Source organism: Gymnoscopelus braueri (genome assembly GCF_963280865.1).
Source record: "Gymnoscopelus braueri genome assembly, chromosome: 13".
Classification (NCBI taxonomy): Eukaryota; Metazoa; Chordata; class Actinopteri; order Myctophiformes; family Myctophidae; genus Gymnoscopelus; species Gymnoscopelus braueri.
In genome coordinates, this window is record NC_137615.1 from 28,636,589 (window position 1) to 28,656,958 (window position 20,370).

Here is a 20,370-nt window from a genome sequence, read left to right on the forward strand (position 1 = left end):
TCTATCCCTCCATCATTCCATCTCTCTTTTCCGTACAAGTGGAACCAGGCGCCCATTGCATTCCTCTGTCCTCTCCTCCTCATCTCCCCCATTCCTCCCTTCCGCTTTATCCTCTCCTCCCCCATGTCTGTTGGTTTCCCAGTCCTCCCAGGAGAAACACTACACTGACATTCCTCCATCCTCCACTTTCTCCCCCAGTCTTACATATTTTCTTTCTTTTCTTTCCAAATCCTTCCCTCTCTCCTTGTCATCACCTCCCCACTCTCACCATCTCCCTCTCTCCTGTGCTGGTCCTAGGGCTGGGCGATAGAACTTCCAATCGATATCACGATTAATGAACGATTAAAAATAAACGATTTACAAGCTCACGTGTCGCGATGCGTTGTGAGCTTGTAGATCGGCTAATTTCACCATTTCTGTACGCCAGCATTGTTCAACAAAGTATAATGCCGGGTTAAGTGGTTAATCAGACTAATCGATTAACCCATTAAGACCTGAGGCCGATTCTACAAATGTCATCTAAATACAGTTTTCTGAAAAATATATGTTATGTTTCTATATCAGTGGTGCTCAAACTTTTTTATGTCAAGGACCCCCAAAATGATATGTATTTGCCCGCGGACCCCCATCTCAAAATATTTTGTTCCAGGGCCCCCTGGAAGCAAAGATTTGAGTTACAAATGTTCGCTATAAAAATATATTCAAAGATTTGCACACATTTTCTAGATTTTTCAAAAATAGCTACAAGTGCCGTGCTATGAGCTTGTATATCTGCTATTTTTGAATAGCCAAAGTATAAAATAATGGTCAAAGTGGTTACACAGATGTGTTCCCGGTCTTTTTTATTTCCAATTATAAAAAGAAAACGATTTAGAATATACAAGACAAAACAAAAATATACAAAAAGTAAATCTGCTTCTCAAATTAATCGGTTAACCTACATGAGCAACATTATATCGGTTATTGTTCTAAATATCGGTTTCTAGATATTTTTTCCTCCCTCCCTACCCTCCTTCCTCAGGTCTCTACCTCCTAATGCTCTCCCTCCTTCCTTCACTGGTCTGTATCCCTCCAGTCCCCTCCTATGCTGTTCATTTAACACTCAGGACTTGCAGTGCAGGGAGAACCAGGAGAGTGCTGCACTGGCACTTCTCCAAGCTTCATTCTCTCTCTTTTTTCGCCTCTCCTCTTTCTCGCTCTCCTTCCTTCTCTCACTCCCCGTGCTGATTTTCAGGAGGCCCCAGGGGAATGTTCTACTGGATATACTGGAATTCCTCCATCCTTCCTTGAGGACAGTGGTTCTCAAAACCGTTTTCTTTTTTTTCTCGAGACCCCCAGTTTACTGTGTACAAATGGAACCATTTGTACAATGGTTCCATTTGTAAACTCTCAGAGTTACCAATAATTCAGCTGGGGACACCCTGGGACCCCCTCAAGGACCCCACTTTGAGGACCACTGCTTTAGGCTTTACCTTCAACGGTTTCCCTCTCTCCATCCATCTCTCACTGTACCAGGTTCCAACAGCCCCTGGGGACTCTGTTATACTGGCATTCCTCAGTGAGGTCACTTCCTCTCCCCAGGTTCTATTTGCTGCAATAACACGGTCCGCAGACAGGAGGTGTGTGTGCATGTACAGTATGTGTGTGTCCGTCTTCTTTTTTTTTGTTAAACAAGCACATTTAGATGGGTCATGAATCATTGCAGCACCTCCAGATAAAGGGGAGTCTTCTAGGAGCATTATAAAGAAGAGGAGGAGTTGTGTGTGTGTGTGTGTGTGTGTGTGTGTGTGTGTGTGTGTGTGTGTGTGTGTGTGTGGAGACATCTACAGCTGTGTTAGAGACAGGAGAGGGGAACGTGAGGAGAGAAAAGAAAAGGATGACGTGAGGAACATCAGTCTGTTCGTCTGTTAAAAAGAAAGAAAGAGTGGACTGAAACAGATGGACAGCTGTGTGTGTGTGTGTGTGTGTGTGGGTGTGTGTCTGCGTGCGTGCGTGCGTGCCTGCGTGACAACCGATTCATCACTAGTAGACAGGGATTTGCTCTCCTCCCTTCATCAATCTGTATACAGATCTACAGTCCATCTCCAGACTAACGGTCTCACACTCTCAATCTGTTGTCCACACTGTAGCTACAGTAGCAACTCCTCCACCTCCTCCCCAAACTGAGCTCATGCTTCCTTCAATGCATGAGGAGTGAGCAGGCCGCTGCTTATCACCTGACAGGGGAGGAGTTTCCCCGGTAGGACGTAGTGCGGGGAAGGAACACGTTATTTCCAACCAGTTCCTTTCCCCTCCATCAGGCGCCCTGGCTGACCAGGGGGAGGCAGTATAGAGACCAGGATTACTGCATGCAAACTCCACGCAGAAATGCCCATTCGCCAACCCCACCTAGGGTATGGGCACTGATGACGCGGAGGAGAAAAGTGCCCCCCCAGTGCCCACAGCGTCCCCGGCGGGAATCGAACCCAGGACCTTCTAGCTGTGAGGCAACCGTGCTACCGACTGCTCTCCCTTTCTATGTATCACATTTTGTTTCTTTGTCATCTCTAACAAGAACCATGATGAAGAACTGTGTCATCTTCTGGTCCTGACCACAATAAGGACAAAGGATTTAATTCCTGGAAATGTGTCCATGCTCATGACCACCCACACACACACACACACACACACACACCAACACGGGTGCTATGTGCGCATATGAATGTTGTGTGCACACACACAAGCGCACACTGATCCTAGTGATGTCAGAGGGGACAGCTGCTGGAGGGATTCCCTACCGATGATGTCATCACTTCCTCCCTGGGGGAGGTCTGTGGCTCTAGCATGAAGGTGGGAGAAACACTGTATGGACCCCGAGGTCGCTAGGCTACGCTACGCTACGCTGCTGGATTACCACAGGACGTTCTGTTGTCCTTGTACAACATTCATATCTACTGAGGGATTACTGTTCTACCGTTTTGTGCTCCGCCCACGCTCCCTCACATTGCTAATTATTTGATTAATCAAGACAATTGTCTTTCACCGTTTTTGAAAGACATTTCTGTTGTCAGGGATAGAGAGAGAAAGGGTAGTGAGGTAAACATACAGACACAGGTGTAGGCCTGTCACAATGATTACATCATTTCCAATTATTTTAGATTATCCCCTAATCACAACTATTTGAGATAATCTTAATTATTCTGCATAATCGTCACAATTGTTTCCAAAATGTTCATACATTTTAAAACATATTAAAAAAATAGCAGATCTACAAGCTCATAACGCATCGCATGGTAACGCGTTGAGAGCTTGTAGATATTAGTTAGTTATTAGTTTTATCGTTATTTCAAATACATGTCACAAGGTAGGTCTCTGTATACCCATAATATGCAACCAAATTACTAATGCTCATTTGTAATATGTGTAAGCATGCAACCGTACACATTTCCCCTCTCCCTCCCTCTCTCACACACACACACACACGAGATCAAAAGAGACAGCCTTCTATCAGATGTGAAAGAGGAACATAAAAAGGCAGACATATCTGAGATCAAAGCACCGGCCACAAATTCCCAGGATGCCTCGCATGAGTAGATGAGCAAAACACCAGAGAGCTCCTCTTCTACAGCTCAAACACAAGCATACACACTGCTGGGTGAATGGACCCAGGGATGCCATACCGGACTGGACTCGCATCTGTCTTTTCCTTCCATCTCAATAAAGAGAGCATGTATATAAAGGTGGAGTTGACGGCTCAACATCCCTTTACAAAACACATAAGATATAGCCTAGGAATCAAATACGGTAGACCAAAGAAGACAGGTGGACTCACATCAATAGAAAAATATCAAATAGAGATTGCCTGTTTATTGTACCGTTTACCTAAAGCAGGAGTGGGCAACTTTGATGATGGAGAGGGACACTATTATTTCCACACTCACTCCAGAGGGCCACATTGCATATGCTGTCGGGCAGACACCTCTTATCTCCGTATTTTAACTTTTTTCGTAAATGAATGCCGTACTTCGACCATTCTATGTCACACAAAAGTAGCAAAAATAGCCGATCTACAAGCTCAAAACGCGTCGCGGTGCGACGCGTTTTGAGCTTGTAGATCTGCTATTTTTCCTATTTTTGAAGTGGAATCCTGAAAAGTAAAATTTGTATTTAATTTCAAATGCATTTAGATATACTTATGTTAACTTTTTGAACCTAAGTACAAATACATTGGACATAAAAAAGACAACAGAATTTTAATACTAGTCATTAAGCTACTAATATAGACTGAAGTAATTAAAGCGGGTCATGTTTGCATGTTTGGAACTGTAACAGCTGAAATCAATAACATATCAGTATTCTGATATTAACCTGCGGGCCGCATTAAGTGAAGGTGGGGGGGGCGCATGTGGCCCCCGGGCCGCCAGTTGCCCATGTTATGTATGACCTAAAGGAGAATATAGGCCTACGTGTGAGAGGACTAGTACCCACTCACCCTTTGGAGGGAAAACAAAAACCTTTATTAAAACTTCAGAGGCCCAATGGACTGGTCTATAAGAGCAGAGGAATCAGGCGGGAGACATGGGATTAGTCCCCAACCCCCTTCCAGGAGGAATGAGAGACCTGTTGAGTGAGACAATGATGTAACGGTGATCAGTGCAGGGGAAACAATTTATCAAACGCCGAGTTTGAAGGGTGTCAAGCGCAGAGATTGGCCTCTATTGCTCACAGAAGAATTCTGAAATGGACACACAATGGTGGCCTACAGTAACTCATAGTTACTGAGCCACTGTCTATTCCTCGGTCCCTCCCAACACACACACACACACACACACACAGTGTGCAGTGTAATTGCCCGGCGATGCAGAGACTGAGCGTTAGCAAGGATAAAGCGATTTCACGGTCTGAATACGGACAAACAGACGGCATTGTCCTCTGCACGGACACACACACACACACACACACAGCATGCCCGCCCACCACACACACACACACACACACACACGATAGATATACTGTATTTAGAGAGTAGGGTGCTAGATTACAACCGCACACAGAGAGGAGATGGTATGTTGTTAGAAACAAAAGACCAGCATTGGTGTATGTGTGGAACATAAAGGAAAACACAGCCAGTTAAATAACTTTTTGGGGGATTTATACTTTTGAGTCATCATCTCCAGGCATTTTCAATAACTCCGCCCATCCCGCCAGACACATACACACTCTTACACCTAGTCACACACACACACACATAAAACAAAAGGACACACGTATTCACTCACACAATCTTTTCAGATGTCAGGCACATGGCGGTCTATATGACAAGACAAGCCAAACAGCTCCACCCACCCAATGGTGAGACAATCCTCCACCATTTGCATCCACCCCCTCTCTCTCACACTCCCTCCCTTTCACCCTCACCCTCCCCCTCCTTCAGTCCCTCGACCATGTTCTCCTTGCATTGATGACACTTGTGGAAGAGGGTTACTTTCCAGTTAACAACAATAAGCAACAGTCTTTATGCCACTTTCTCTCAATCATCATCTACAGTAATGTCAACTGATTCATTCCATTCATCGTACTGTTGCTCTGTCGTGCTGTGCGTCTGCATTCGGCCCTTCACTTTGCTCTTTCTTTCCCGTCCATCGTTCTCTCTGATTTATTTATTTTCTCTCCGAGCCAACTTAGTTTTGTCCATGTTTGTTTAGTTTTTTCCTCTTTCCCATACAATGGATGGGATGAGACAGTTTCTTCCTGGTCACATCCATGACTTCTCTCCCACCATCTTCAGACTTCTTCCTAACTTCCTGGACCACTGTGCTCCCCCATCCCTCTTATGCAACACTCGGCACACTCTGCCCAGCTCATTAACACCACACAGTCTTCACCCCAATAGCCTACAGACATTTTTGCACGAATGCCCACTTAGCTCAGAGCAATAAGACAAGTTGGAGGGAGGGAGAGGGAGAGAGGGAGAGAGAGAGAGAGAGAGAGAGAGAATAAGGTGCACCCAGTGGAAGAATTTGGCATGGACCAACGGGTGAGGGACAGAGAGTGGGAGGATTTAAAAGTCCCCAGATCCCCTCCGAATACCAACGAGCCACAACACATGTGAGGAGAGAGGGGGGGGGGGGGGGGGGCAGGGAGGAGGAGACGGTTGAGGGGAAAATGAGGGTAGAAGAAGGAAACAGGGGAGGGGAAGGGGGAGTTGGATTATTAAAGGTTGATTCAGCATCTGTTTCCTCAGCTGGCTTTCATCACACTGACTGAATGAGATGTTACAAGGCTACAGTCACTATAAACTACACAACACATACTAAATTATAACACAAATTACAGCACAAACTATTCTACAATCTACACTACAACGCACATTATATTACCACATAAACTATAATAAAAACTGCTACACAAACAATCATGTAAACTACAACACAAACTATAAGACAAACGACAATACACACTACTACACAAAGACAATCTGCAATACAAATTACAACGCAAACTAATAGGACAACCAACAACATAAACTACAAACGCAAACTATTGTACAAATAACAATGCAACAAAACAGACATAAAATCTCAAACATCAAACATAAAATAGAAAATACAGTAAACTTAAATGGTTCAAAAGTTTCCTCTGTTTTGTCAGTTATTTCAGCACAGAATTGCCAGTCCATTCAACTTCTTCACATTTATTGTGACAAGCAACTAAAACCTTATTAGAGTCACGTATAGCAGAAAAGAAACAAGTTGGACAATATTTTACCCCAATTAAGCAGTCCTATAAAACTCTACAGAAGATCTGGGAAGTTCCGCATTACTTCTTTTTCTTTGCCGTTATGGCTGGATTTTAAAAAGTTGGACACTTAATTAAATCTTCTCCAACTCTCTATACAATACTCACTCTTACCTCAGACACAGGCACGTCTGCGCGCACACACACACACACACACACACACACACACACACACACGATCGACTAACTACTTATATTTTATCTTACAAGTGGAATTGTAATAATAATGGTTGGTTACCTGACAAAGTTTAGTAATGAAATATTGTTGACGGACAGAGATTTTGTGCATTTATAGTAGGTGCAATGTTTGTTTAAAAAGCTGTTATTTATATAACAATTAATCGTAAATTTCATGATAGTGACAGCCCTACTAATGAGTAGTGAGTGATTTCGGACAAAGTGCTGGTTCATCAGTGGTCCATGGTACTATTGACTAGCACGTCCCAAGATGACAAGATTGTCAACATCCAGTTTTTGTGTTCAGTCAGTGACTCAGTGTACAAACAATATTGACAGATTAATCACTTGCGTAATCTCCTTTGGGTGTATGATGCAAACGTGTAAATATTGTCAACACTGACATTTTAGAGACATCCCGAGATTAATTGCTGTTATTCTTTGTATTCAGACAATACAACACAAGGAGACTATGCAACTATGGACTTGAACATATTAATACAATCATGAAACAGACTTTCATCTCTGACCTGAACTATTTTGTGCTTTTTCAATGCTTAGCTACAAAATGAACTGGACATATCATCTATTGCAGCTTGTCTACAGTTTGTCGAGCAGCACTTGACTGTGACATCATTTCACTGTGTCCAAAACAAACCTTGAACAAACAGTGTGTTTGCTCACTCAGACAGAAAGCCTTTCAAGCACATGACAGCTGGAACAGATAAACACACATAAAGTTACATTGATACTAGCGGATGAGAATACATCCGTGTGTGTATGTGTGTGTAAATAGTAGCTTGTCCTCTGGCTGCTGAGTGGACGATACTACAGCTCCATGATCAAAGTTTAAGCATGATTCAGCACAAAAGCGCGCGCGCACACACACACACGCAAAAGTGAGACTGAACTCAAAAGCATTTTCTGAAATCAATCATGGTTAATTAATCATATTGTTCTGGATGTAATAACGTGCTACTGGATGGGTATATTGGTGTTCTACAGATAAAAACATTATACTATATACACATATGTACTGTATGTAGACAGTATCCAGACCTTACCATAAAGATGTTAAAAGCTAACGCAGGAAGCCTGTCCCTTCCTTCCCTACGACACCTTGGTCATCCCTCCAAGTCTCCCTCTATAGAGCATCGCAGTTCCCGCCCACTTCCTGGTTTTTCCTGGTGCCGGAAGGAAAAACTCAATGCATTTTTCCCATTGACATTTCCAAAAATATTTATATCAATTAATTTAAGCCTAGAATCAAGCCATCCAGGGAATGGTGAATCATGACCATAAAACGTTTTTTTCTGTGATTTTATTTTATTTTATATTTAATTATATGATATACTATATTTAATAAATACCCTTTGTTTTGCCGTTTAAAAAATAAATAATCACAGAATCAAACGTTTTATGGTCATGATTCACCTCGTCCCTGGATGGCTTGATTCTAGGCTCAAATTAATTGATATAAATATTTTTGGAAATGTCAATGGGAAAAATGCATTGAGTATTTTGCGGTGGAACCCGGAAGGGGCGGGAACTGCGATGCTCTATAGCTCCCAAGCTGTGAAATGACCCCCCCCCCCCACCCTCAGTCAGGACTGCAGACTCACTCCCCATTTTCCGACACATTCTTAAAACTCACCTCTTCAGACTCAACTCTACCCCCTAGCAGTCCTCATTCTTTGTGTCCCTTCTTCTTGCATACTTTTTTGATAGATGCTTGTTATGCTAGAGATGTATGTTGGTTGATTGTTCACGTTAAGTTATTTAGATAGATATATACCACTTGCTTGACCACAAATGCTAAGAATGTTATTTAGACGGCATGTTTAGAAAGATGCTATAGGATTGATGTTTACCTGGTGTCCTAGTTACTTGGTAACAATTTTCATTTACTCTGTTATTTGTTGACTAGAGTCCATGCCCTTTACTCTAATCTTGCACTTCGTAAGTCACTCTGGATAATCGTAAAAAAGCAAAATGGGAAAGAAAAGATAGATGGGAGGGGTGGAATGAAAGACAGAAAACAGGAACTCCCTTCAGGCTTGGGAACTGGGGATGTGACTGAAAAAATATCACACCCTCCTAATGGGCAGAGACACCGTTATTTATGAACTATTCAGTCACCAGTTTTAAACAGCCTGAAGAAACACAAAGGCCATCTCACTGAGATGTGTGTCTCAGATGTGTGTATGAGTGCGCGCGTGTGTGTTTGTGTGTATTCTACCATTAGTATGGAGGTCATATTGTCTGACCTTTTCCCATCTTCATACAGTTTGACAAAACAAAGACGTGATCTGTTTGTTTGTAAAAGACAGGTATTGTAACTGTATGCAAGATGCATTTTGTCAATTTGAGAAATAGACATTGTAAGGACCATTTTCCTGGTCCTTTTTTGGTTAAACATTTTTTTTAATAGGAAAAGATTCAGGTTGAGGTTAGAATTAGACATTTAGAGGTTAGAATTAGGTTCTGGGGTTAAGAGTTTCCCCTATTTTAAACCTAGTTGTGAGGCGACACACCCAAAGAATAGCCGATCTACAAGCTCACAACGCATCGCAGCGTGATGTGTTGTGAGCTTGTGAGCTTGTACATCAGCCATTTTCCAACTATTGTTCTACTGTTTTACCTAAAATGTTGATGTCCTCACAAGTATAGTAATACAAACGTGTGTGTGTGTGCGTGGTCCAGACAAAGGAGACGGTCCAACATGCTGAGCTGAGGACATTTAAAGTCCTCCCGTCTCCAAGCGGCTCTCATCCCAAGCCACTGCACTGGTTACCGTGGAAACGCACTCAAAAGCTGCCTTCATTAAAGACTAGACTCAGCAACAATGCTCTTACTCAACCAGTGCGCGCACACACGCACGCACACACACAGAGGGTTAACCCAGGGCAGCGCAACGTGCATTCCACAACGGGAGACTGACTCCCCTCTGACACCCCAACCACCCCCACACAGGCTCTCTCAACACACACACACACACACACACACACACACACACACACACACACACACACACACACACACACACACACACACACACACACACACACACACACACACACACACACACACACACACACACACACACACACACACACACACACACACACACACACACACACACACACACACACACACACACACACACAGTCCCCTTCCCCTCCGCTGAGCCCCAGTCTGTGGTTCAAACAGAATCTCTCTTGGCGTAATATGACTCTGTCTTCATAAACATACTGAGGGAAAGACAGAGAGGAGAAGAAGACGAGGAGTGTTTATGACAGAGGAGGGAACAAGGACCAGAGAGTGGAGATAGTACCATTGATTTGGTCTTCCACTCTCTGCTTGGAACAGATCAACAAACAATACATCAGGATCACATACCCCGGCTCTCAACTCCTGAACTGCTTCTAGAACCCCCTCCCACACACACACACACACATATCTGTCAACGTGTGTGAAAGCTCTAATCTCTAATAGAAGGACGATCACACTACAACTGACAGACTTGTGTGTGTGTGTGTGCGTGCGTGCGTGCGTGCGTGCGTGCGTGCGTGCGTGCGTGCGTGCGTGCGTGCGTGCGTGCGTGCGTGCATGCACGTGCGTGTGCGAGCACACACACACACACACTTGTGCTACTCACAGGTATGTAGGCAGGCACCTCTAGGTCAAGGCTGAACTGCTAAATGATATGGGATCATGGACGACCACATACAAACACATATTTACCCTGCACACACGCACACACTTTCATGTCACTATACTTCAGACACAGTTTAGTCTATCATGTCAAAATGTTTGCCACCTCTTCTCTTTCACACCTCTCTCTCTCTCCCCCCCCACCCCCTCTCTCTCTGTGTGCAGTCGGTGCCTGGTACTACCAGTCTCTCGCTCTGAAAGCTGCAATTCAAAGAGCTGATTCTCTAGTCTACTGCATCAGCATAACTAAACACACACACACGCACGCACGCAAGGAATAGTCTCTGACACACTAATTCAATCTACACAAACTCCATAAACACTTTTTGCAGCGTGTGCACAATCGCACTCAAAATACAAACACTCTCAAACATGTTGAACATGCTCCGAGTATATTTGTGCACACCACGCTGAAAGTTCACGGCACTGGAATGAGCTTCACTAGATAAACCACAGCTCAGTAGATCAACAGACAACTCCCTGGTACGGCACAGAAACACTGATCATCTGTGGTACAGCTAATGGGGCTATATGGAATTTCCATAATGCTGTAATGCAGCAGCTAACCACTTAACCCATTAACACCTTTACCGCCGGGCCCGTAGTTCTACGGGCCGTTAAATCCAACGGTTAAGCGCCGAGCCCGTAGTCCTACGGGCTGCGGTCTTTTCGCGCATGCGCGGTCCGGGTGCACTTTCGGAATTTTTTTGATCCACTTCCGTTTCCGGTTTGATGACAGGAAATAGAATTATTTGGGATCCGGTTTCGACGATCACGCCCGCTCCCATTCTACAGACGAAACTGAAACTCAATTCTCTTCCTGTAGTTTTTTCTCCTCGCATTTCACTGTTTAACGTAATCCGCTCTAACTACAGTCATGGAAGTCCGTTTGACATGCGGTCTTCACTGGGAGATACAGGGAGATCTCGCGGATGTAAACAGACCGTTCACGGCTCAATCTTAAGGATTTTAACAAGATCTATGGCGACATGAAAAAAACAAAAAAACAACAAAAACACCTTGGCACTGGTGAGTACATTATGAGATTAACCTCTGGCGGTGGATGTGTTAAGACCTGAAGCCGATTCTACAAATGTCAAATGTCTATCAGTGGTGCTCAAACTTTTTCATGTCAAGGACCCCCAAAATGATGTGTATTTGGCCGCCGACCCCCCCCATCTCAAAATAGTTTGTTCCAGGGACCCCCCCAGAAGCAAAGATTTGAGCTAAAAATGTTTGCTTTAAAATAAATATTCAAAGACAAATATATAATAAATATTCAAAGATTTGCACACATTTTCACAATTTAAAAAAAATAGCAGATCTACAAGCTCGTAGCGCGGCACTCGGTGCCGTGCTATGAGCTTGTAGATCTGCTATTTTTGAATGGCCAAAGTGTAAAATAATGCTTTTTATCAATCAAAAAATGTTTATCAATCAAAACATTACAAAGATGCGTTCCAGGTCTTAATGGGTTAAATTCTCTATACTTCATTGTATGTCAATAGCGAAAATTGACTATCTATAAGCGCACAACACGTCGCCTTGCAATGTGTTGTGAGCTTGTAGATCAGCAAATTTTTGCCGAATGTTCACCTATTTTCGACAAATGTTGACATGCCCAGAATATGGACGCTAGGGTTCATGTGCAAAACGCCATTGCTCATCCATAAGGCTTTCCACAATTATTAAGTAACCGCAGTATGATAGCATGTTGTTGCGGTCGTGGGGAAACCTTGTATGTCCAAAACCTTTACTTTTCAGGAACTCCAATGTAGTCATAAGCTCTTGTTAATACTTTTCATTGAATATTCATAAAACCCACACAAACTTTTCACTTAATTCGTTTTTTTCTAAAAACTGCAAAAAATAGCTGATCTACAAGCTCGTAGATCTGCTATATTTGTAGTAGGGCATCAATTTACTAAACAAAAAACACGTTTTGATGGAGATACGAGGCTTCTGGCCAACAGCAACGATATGCAATGCTGACACACTTCATTTTACTAGTGTTAAGAGTTAAGATGTACTGTATGGTACTGTGCAGTAAGTGGCAGTGCTACACTCATCGCATGATCAACCTACCCTGCTTGTACTGTCGTGTGGTATTGACATAGAATAAATAGTTTTGTTAGTTTCAGTTATATATTGTACTGTGATCTGTGCAAACACAGCCTTTTCTCTGTGCCCCAAATGTGTTAGGAGGAGCCTGAATAAAAATAATTGCAACAAATTATCTGTAATTTGATTTGTAGGACTGAGATTCAGAACAGAATACTTTTTTAGAAATGCATCTCAAGCATCCCCCCCCCCCCACCCCACCCCATCTATGTTGTATGTACAGTAGTTCTACAATAAAGCCAGTGTAACCTGCACAGAGACTACCCAAAACAAACCCAGAACCGCTGGAGATGATCTCTACACAACTTTGCACTTTCCAACTGAACCCATGTTATGTAAACCCAGACACACTGTAGATGGATCCTGTTAGCTTGTCCTCCTACCACAGCTCTTTCCTCTTTCATTGACAAGTGACGGAGGCACCACTGCCAAGGAAACGACCATCGCTACCAGACAGAATGTCAGATTAACCAAACACTGTAATTTAGCTCAATTTCCATCAAACAATTATGGGCCATGTGTGTACAAAATACAGGTTTTTTTTTTTACTATTGTGAAATATGCTGAGTGGGTCTAATGCTGTGGCAGGACCCACACTAGAACTAAAATTAGGATGACAACAAGGATGGTTTTATGGAAGCAAAAACCAACCCCCACACACCCCACCCCAAGCACCGCAGCAACAAAAGGAAAACGCTGACTGATTTTACCTATGAACGACCGTTCAGAGAGAGAGAGAGAGAGAGAGAGAGAGAGAGAGAGAGAGAGAGAGAGAGAGAGAGAGAGAGGGAGAGGGAGAGAGGGAGAGAGAGAGAGATGAAAGTTACTGCAGTGCAGACAGAGATGAAGTTGAGTCCACATAGCAGCACTTACCAGAGAGACAAACAGCACTGGAACAGAACAATTAATTACAGGGAGCAGATAATTGCTGGTACAAAGGAGAGACGTGCGGGCAAGGTGTTGATGTGTGTGTGTGTGTGTGTGTGTGTGTGTGTGTGTGTGTGTGTGTGTGTGTGTGTGTGTGTGTGTGTGTGTGTGTGTGTGAGGGGAGAGAGAGATGGATAGAGGGCAGGGAAGATATAAATTATAATTAACACAGGATACACTTTGATGGCTCCTGACTTGGTACCGATGGCCATCAGCTGCAGTTTGGGGTCGTAGGCCAGAGCACTTGGCTGGTGGGGAAATCCATGCTCCACAGTCTGATGAGAGAGACAGAGACATGAACAAAGACAGAGTTAAAGAAAAAGCGACAGAGACAATGCGTGAGTCACAATTGTGAGTTTGTATATCGGCTGTTTTTGTTTCAAGAAATGTTTGAAAAATGTAAGAAAATTATATTGTCACATACGATATTGGGGTATTTGGTCAGAAATATCGTGATGATTAATTTTGTCCCCATTGCCCAGCTCCTCTGTGTGTGTGTGTGTGTGTGTGTGTGTGTGTGTGTGTGTGTGTGTGTGTGTGTGTGTGTGTGTGTGTGTGTGTGTGTGTGTGTGTGTGTGTGTGTGTGTGTGTGTGTGTGTGTGTGTGTCACATGTACACACTTGGGACAGAGACTGTTGACTGTGCAGTCAGCGCGGCGTCTAAAAGGGAGGACACCCTTAATAAACGCAAAACTTTAAAAAGTAGTGATGGAAGGAGCATTGTTTAATTGCAACGTTCTGCAGGCCTTGTTAAATGGGATTAACAGAGTGTTAGGAGACAGCTGGGAAAATATTTATGTCTAGGCATGAAAGAAAAGACTAACAAACGAATGAGGACAGAGGGAATTTATGGGAAATCTGGGTTAATATTAACATATATTATTCTAGGAGATTATTAGACGAGTTTAATTCAGTGTCTCTCCACCCACATTTCACCAATTACCATGTCACTGTGAGAAGATATTGTTATGGACAGTGTTTCTGCGTGTTGTTGACTGTGTTCGTGTCATAGGTGATCTTTTGGGCCAAATTCTGGACATCAAACCAGTTGACAGGGGATGGAACAGTACGCCAAATTGGGCTACATAAGTTTAGGGTAACGAGTATATGGAATGCAATGTCCCAAAAGGCCAAAACATTTGAAAAAACAGTGTGTGTGTGCACGGGCGTGCGTGCATGTGGTCCTGTGCTGCTGTCACTGTCCTGCGGAGAGGCCATGGACTTTGTCAAATCCATATTATTAAGCACAACACAAGACCCACCCACACGTACCACTGGGGGACATTGCATTTGACTTACATACATTTGATTAATGCCTTCATTAAATCCATTCTCAGTCTGTTAACCATAACCGATCTAAACCTAACATGTATTTACCTTAACAGATACATGCCTATCCTTAAGCCTGACCTTATGAACTTCTGTAACAACAAATCAGTGACACAAATTCTTTCACCAATTTGACATGCCGTCCCCAATCACATGGTTTAATGTCCAACAGTTGATGTCAAACGTGTGCTGGAAAACACTATTGTTCTCTTCTCTACACGACTAGTGAGGTTCAACTCCTCACACTAAAAATAATTGGCCCTCCCAAGTGAAAATAATATATAATTAATAGATATTCTGTATTTAATTCACTTCATTTGGATTCAGTTCAGAGACATTTAAGAATGTGTTCAAACATAATAATTATTTAAAAAGGTAGAGTATGTTAATATACAAAGCCTAAAATATTATCAATGCCCCAGGATTCCTCCTGCCCTGTGATCCACTGCCAATGTTATATTTTCTCACTCCGTGCCAAAAGTTCAGGGACCCCATCTGTTCAACTGTGATTGACACAGAATGCAGTCAGACAGCAGGTCAAGGCCAGTGGTTCTCGACTGGTTTTGGTTTGCCCTGCCTGGATGTCACACAGAACTTGTTGTCACTGCATTTGCAGTAACACCGAAAACTGTATCCATTGTCAATGAAATCATATTCAATTCACAACTGCTATTAATACAGTACATTCACTGGTCCAGAGAAATACAATCTCACTTCCTACTAAAGCCTCCCATGCTAAACATGTATGCACTCATGGTATCGTAAGGCACGCTTTTCTCAAAAGTGACCACCAAATGACATAGGTCAAAGTGTGGTCCAGGGACCCTCAGGGTTCCTTGGGGGGGGGGGGGGGGGGGGGGTTCCAAATGGACCTTTACGGGTCTGTTATTCTGAGAGTTATGGGGGTGCTTTAAATTAAAGTTTTGAGAACCACTGGCTGGCATAGGTTATGTACAGTAGTAATTGATGTATGTTATATATTAGGCATGTAACGATTTATCATAAATCAATTTAAATCGATTCAAACTGGTGACAATTTAAATCGATTTAATAAAATAATGTATCGCGATGCAAAAAAATAGCCAAAAAAAGAAGAAAACACAAGATCTTTGTAAAATAATTGATTAAAAAAAAAAAGTTTTCAGTTATTTTCTACTGCATTGAGAAGCGGATAAGAGAAAACACATTATTGTAAAAATAATAAAAGATAAGAAAATACTGAATTTGTAAGAGAAATAAGAACAATTATTTTTCGGCCATTTGTCTGGAAAATAATTTTGTGTTTGAAACAATCATATCGTGAACCTAGTATCATGATTCGAATGGTATCGTGAGTTGAGTGAATCGTTACATGCCTATTATATATGCATACTTTGAGGTCCCTACCAGTATAGTAACATTAGTCAAGGTGATAATATGTAGCTTACTGGACAGTGTTTTTAAACTAGTTTCGCTGGCACTCGCTTCTTGTACCTCACACAGAACCATCACGCCAGTGGGGTCTCCCCAGAGTAAAAGACAATCTCACATTTACATATAATGGCTTATTTCCAAGTTTAGTGGGGACTGGGGAGCCAACCTTGGAGGACATGAAACCGGAGACTCAAATTCAATGGAAATGCTTTCACCCCATGGCCCCTCATAAACAGACTGATTCTGGAACCTTTAGAAGAGTGGGCTCTTAAAACCAAAACCACAGCCAAGGGCAACCTCTACAAGTCTCCATGACAGTGTTTCTCAATCAGTGGGTTGACATCCAAGATACATTCTCACACAGGGTCTCGCGGGGATGGCAACTTACAGCAGAGGGGGGAACATTGTGTTATATTCTCTGAAACTGAAACACTGAGTTGTGACTGCCAGTCACACTTGGTTCCTGGCTGAGCAGCAGCATCAATTCACTGCCACTGCTCTCTGAACCATCTATATACCAGGGGTCTTCAACGTTTTTCAGGCCAAGAACCCCCTAGCTGAGGGAGAGATGAAGCAGGGACACCCTCTATAATGTATAAATTGTGTTTCAGTTTAACTTTTTTACTTGGTCTGCTCTTTTTTCCTCTCTACACCTATACCTCTTTAAGTTCTCAGAAAAAGGATGCTATAGGGTTAAAGTGGTTAATGTAAAAATATATTTGGCGGCCTGCCCAGTAGTAACTCTGAGGACCCCCTAGGGGTCCCGGACCCCCTGTTGAAGACCCCTGATCTATACAGGACAGGCTGGACTGTTACAGACAGAACATCCGCAGATGAATCATCATGCATCAGCAATTCTTAACACAAACCAAAACTAACAAACAAAAACTGGAGCAATATTCCACATGGGCAGCATCATCATGCAGCTCTGCAGTTCTGAGCTACAAAATGTCCAAACCACTTAAAGTAATCCCAATAATCTGCACCCTAGATGATAATCCGTATATTATCCACGATCGGGGTGTTCACTCTAAATTCGCAGTATTAGAGCTAGAGAACGGTGTCTGCGTGTGCTTGGATGTTAAGTTTGAAATCAAAGCTCCCATTTGGCTGCCTGGAACACTATTAACGCGCCGTGAAAGCAATTAAAAACCCACACTAGATGCATTCCAGTCTCGCCTTCAGCCATGCGCTTTTAAAAACCAGCATCATCTAAAAAATGCAACAAGAAAAAAATGAAATCAGGACGACAGAGAGGGAGAGCAGAGAGGAGCGGTCGAGGGAGACCAGAGCTTCACACAACAAATTCCTGTAAATGTATCCATTTGTAACTCCAAGTGTACAACACATGTAACCAAATGGACCGTTACATGTAGCACAGACACTCCCCCAAATTACATTGTAGGAATGCTGCAGAGTCAACCTCACTCGACTCAATAGAAAAATGTGCCGTTCCCCCAAAAAACTCGCCTGGGTTCTGGGTTGTAGTTTCTGAGGGACAAGGGGAGCATTCCCTGGTAGTCGCAACAGACAGACAGACAGACAGACAGACAGACAGACAGTCAGTGCGTTGGCGTTGTGTTGTAAATGTTTGTGCCGTTACTTCACCTTGTTGAAGGCGAACAGCTCCTGCTTGATCTTCTCTCGCTGCGGGTCGTTGCCCTGCCGACGAAACCTGAACTTCATCATCTTTGAAGCTTCAAGCCCCTGTCGGGCCGGGAGGGGGGGGGAAAGGAAAGGAATGGATAATAACACAATTCCTCAGGGGTTGAAGGGGTGCCGCTCGAGCAACGCTAACCGAACTAGTCCATGCAGGCTCTGATATGAAAGCCAGGCTGGCTTGCAGCAGCAGGGCAGAGGCTCCGCTCGTAGTGTTGCAGTTTATTGTACGGGGCTGCGGCTCTCTCGCTGTGTGTCTCCCTCTCTTGGCACTGTTTAGGTCGTGGGTAGTGTTGCCAGGTTTTGTGAGAGAAATAAGCAACCAGGTCTAGGAAAACAAGCCCAAAAGAAGCGAGCCCTTCTACGTTGGCTATTTGAAAAGAGCTGATCTACAAGCTCACAACAACACGTGACACACATTTGAAAAATGTGGAATATTTTTGAAACATTTAAACAACATTTGTGTGGCATAAAATATTTTCCAGATGGGGGTCCGTCCGTGGACAAATACATTAATTTGGGGGTCCTCAATATGAAAATGGTTGAGAACCACTGACTGATATAAACAACATTTAGGAAGCAAGCCCAAAGAAGCAACTACACTTTAGAAACAAGCCCAAAAAAACACAACACGCAGCTACCAATTAAAAAAACTAAACAAAAAAACAAGCCCAAAGTCCCTTGTAATAAGCGGACATGGCAACCCTGTTCGTGGGTTACACCACCGACCACCCTCGCCCCCCCTCCCCGGTTCACACGAACCCCGTTTGTGCTGCCCAATCAGCGAGAAGAAATCTGTGACCAATTATTCACGCACGCCCACAAGCCCCAGCTTTGTGGAATTCAATGCTCGGTTTATGGCACCGAGCGCGCCATTGAATCCTACTAGTGCGGCAGTGGTTCCCAAACTTTTTTGCTCAAGACCCAAAAGAGAAATTAGACGTTTGTCCGGTACCCAAACTAGTGTATATAGCAGATTTACAAGCTCACAATACGACTCTTTGCGCCACATTGTGAGCTTGTAGATCGGCTATTTCAGTAGGCCTACTTCTTTAACATTTGTTTTCTAATTTATGGATTTTTTTCATGACATTTTGTGGGATTTTTTAAAAATGTTTTGACATTTACTCGTGACCCATAAAAATGTGTCCGCGACCCACACGGGTCCCGACCCAGTGTTTGAGAAGCAGTGTAAGTGAACATGGCTAAAACGTGTGACAGACTCGACTCCACCACCTCGGCACACCACGGAGGAGAAACTGAACAGTCCCCTGAGATTTTGAAGAAGGACCGCTGTAAAAGAAACGGACAAGTTTAACAGCCAATAGAAGTCGAGTATTTATAATTGGGCTACCAAGTGAACTTGATGGTATGCCCCCCTGATCTAGGACATCAGGCATCAATTAATATTCACAAACATATGTAATATACAAACTTTTATTATTTCCCACTGTACATTCTTCAAGTAAATTATCCCTGTACATTATTTCCAAACAAAAATACATTCTGTTACAATTTGAAAATCATTGTAGTGCAAAGTATTCTTTCTTTCAAAGTCAGTGACGTGGCCTGAAAGTTAAAAAAAAGAAGGGGGCCCAAAGGGCAGGATGTAGTACACAAAATATAAAAATTATATCAATTGTGCATTCACCTGCACCCCATGGATAATCAATTTATGCCAGTGGTCTCACAGTGGTGTCCAGGGACCCTCAGGGTTCCTTGAGGGGGCTCCAAATGGACCCTTTTACAGGTCTGCAACTCTGTGAGCGGACAAATGGAACCAAATGAACCCTTACGAGTCCATTTGGTTCCATTACACTCTCAGAGTTATGGAGGTCCTTGAAATATATATATTTTAAAAAAAAGGTTTGAGAACCACTGATTCATGCCAATGTTATGACCTGTGGATGTCCTCTAGACACATAGCAGGAAGCAATGTGCTCTGGTTGCTCAGCCACAGCAGCAGACAGACACTTCTAATCCTTGCATCCTGTGTCTGAATGCGGTTCATGTCTCTACTACTACCACTCCCTTCCACCCGCTCACAACTGTTACATCTACACACTGTCAAATCCTCAGTTTGTTTGTAACTCTCTACAAATGAAAAACATTTGTAGAGATGACCTAAGGATTTTACTGTGTACTGCAGCAGCATTTATTTTTAAAGACAACAGTATTCATGAGGTTTTGTCTATCCAGTCATTGATGATAAAATATGCATTTTATGCAATGCACTTTAGTACACTTATTGCTG

General features: G+C 43.0%; 2 protein-coding genes across 2 annotated transcripts in view; both read right to left on the minus strand.

The window, feature by feature from the left end:
- llgl1 (LLGL scribble cell polarity complex component 1) overlaps positions 1-18,351 on the minus strand; it is a 54,413-nt gene extending 36,062 nt beyond the window's left edge. The window contains exons 1-2 of the mRNA XM_080448467.1: positions 18,066-18,351; positions 13,894-13,991 (exon numbers count right to left, since the gene is read on the minus strand). Of these exons, the coding sequence (XP_080304593.1) occupies positions 13,894-13,991; positions 18,066-18,146 (179 nt within the window). The 5' untranslated portion in view covers positions 18,147-18,351. The remainder of the gene's footprint in view (positions 1-13,893; positions 13,992-18,065) is intronic.
- A 1,931-nt stretch (positions 18,352-20,282) lies between these two features.
- Positions 20,283-20,370, minus strand: part of myo15aa (myosin XVAa) — a 61,248-nt gene continuing 61,160 nt past the window's right edge. The window contains exon 67 of the mRNA XM_080448243.1: positions 20,283-20,370. This exon is cut by the window's right edge and continues 456 nt beyond it. The gene's annotated coding sequence lies outside the window, so the exon portion shown is untranslated.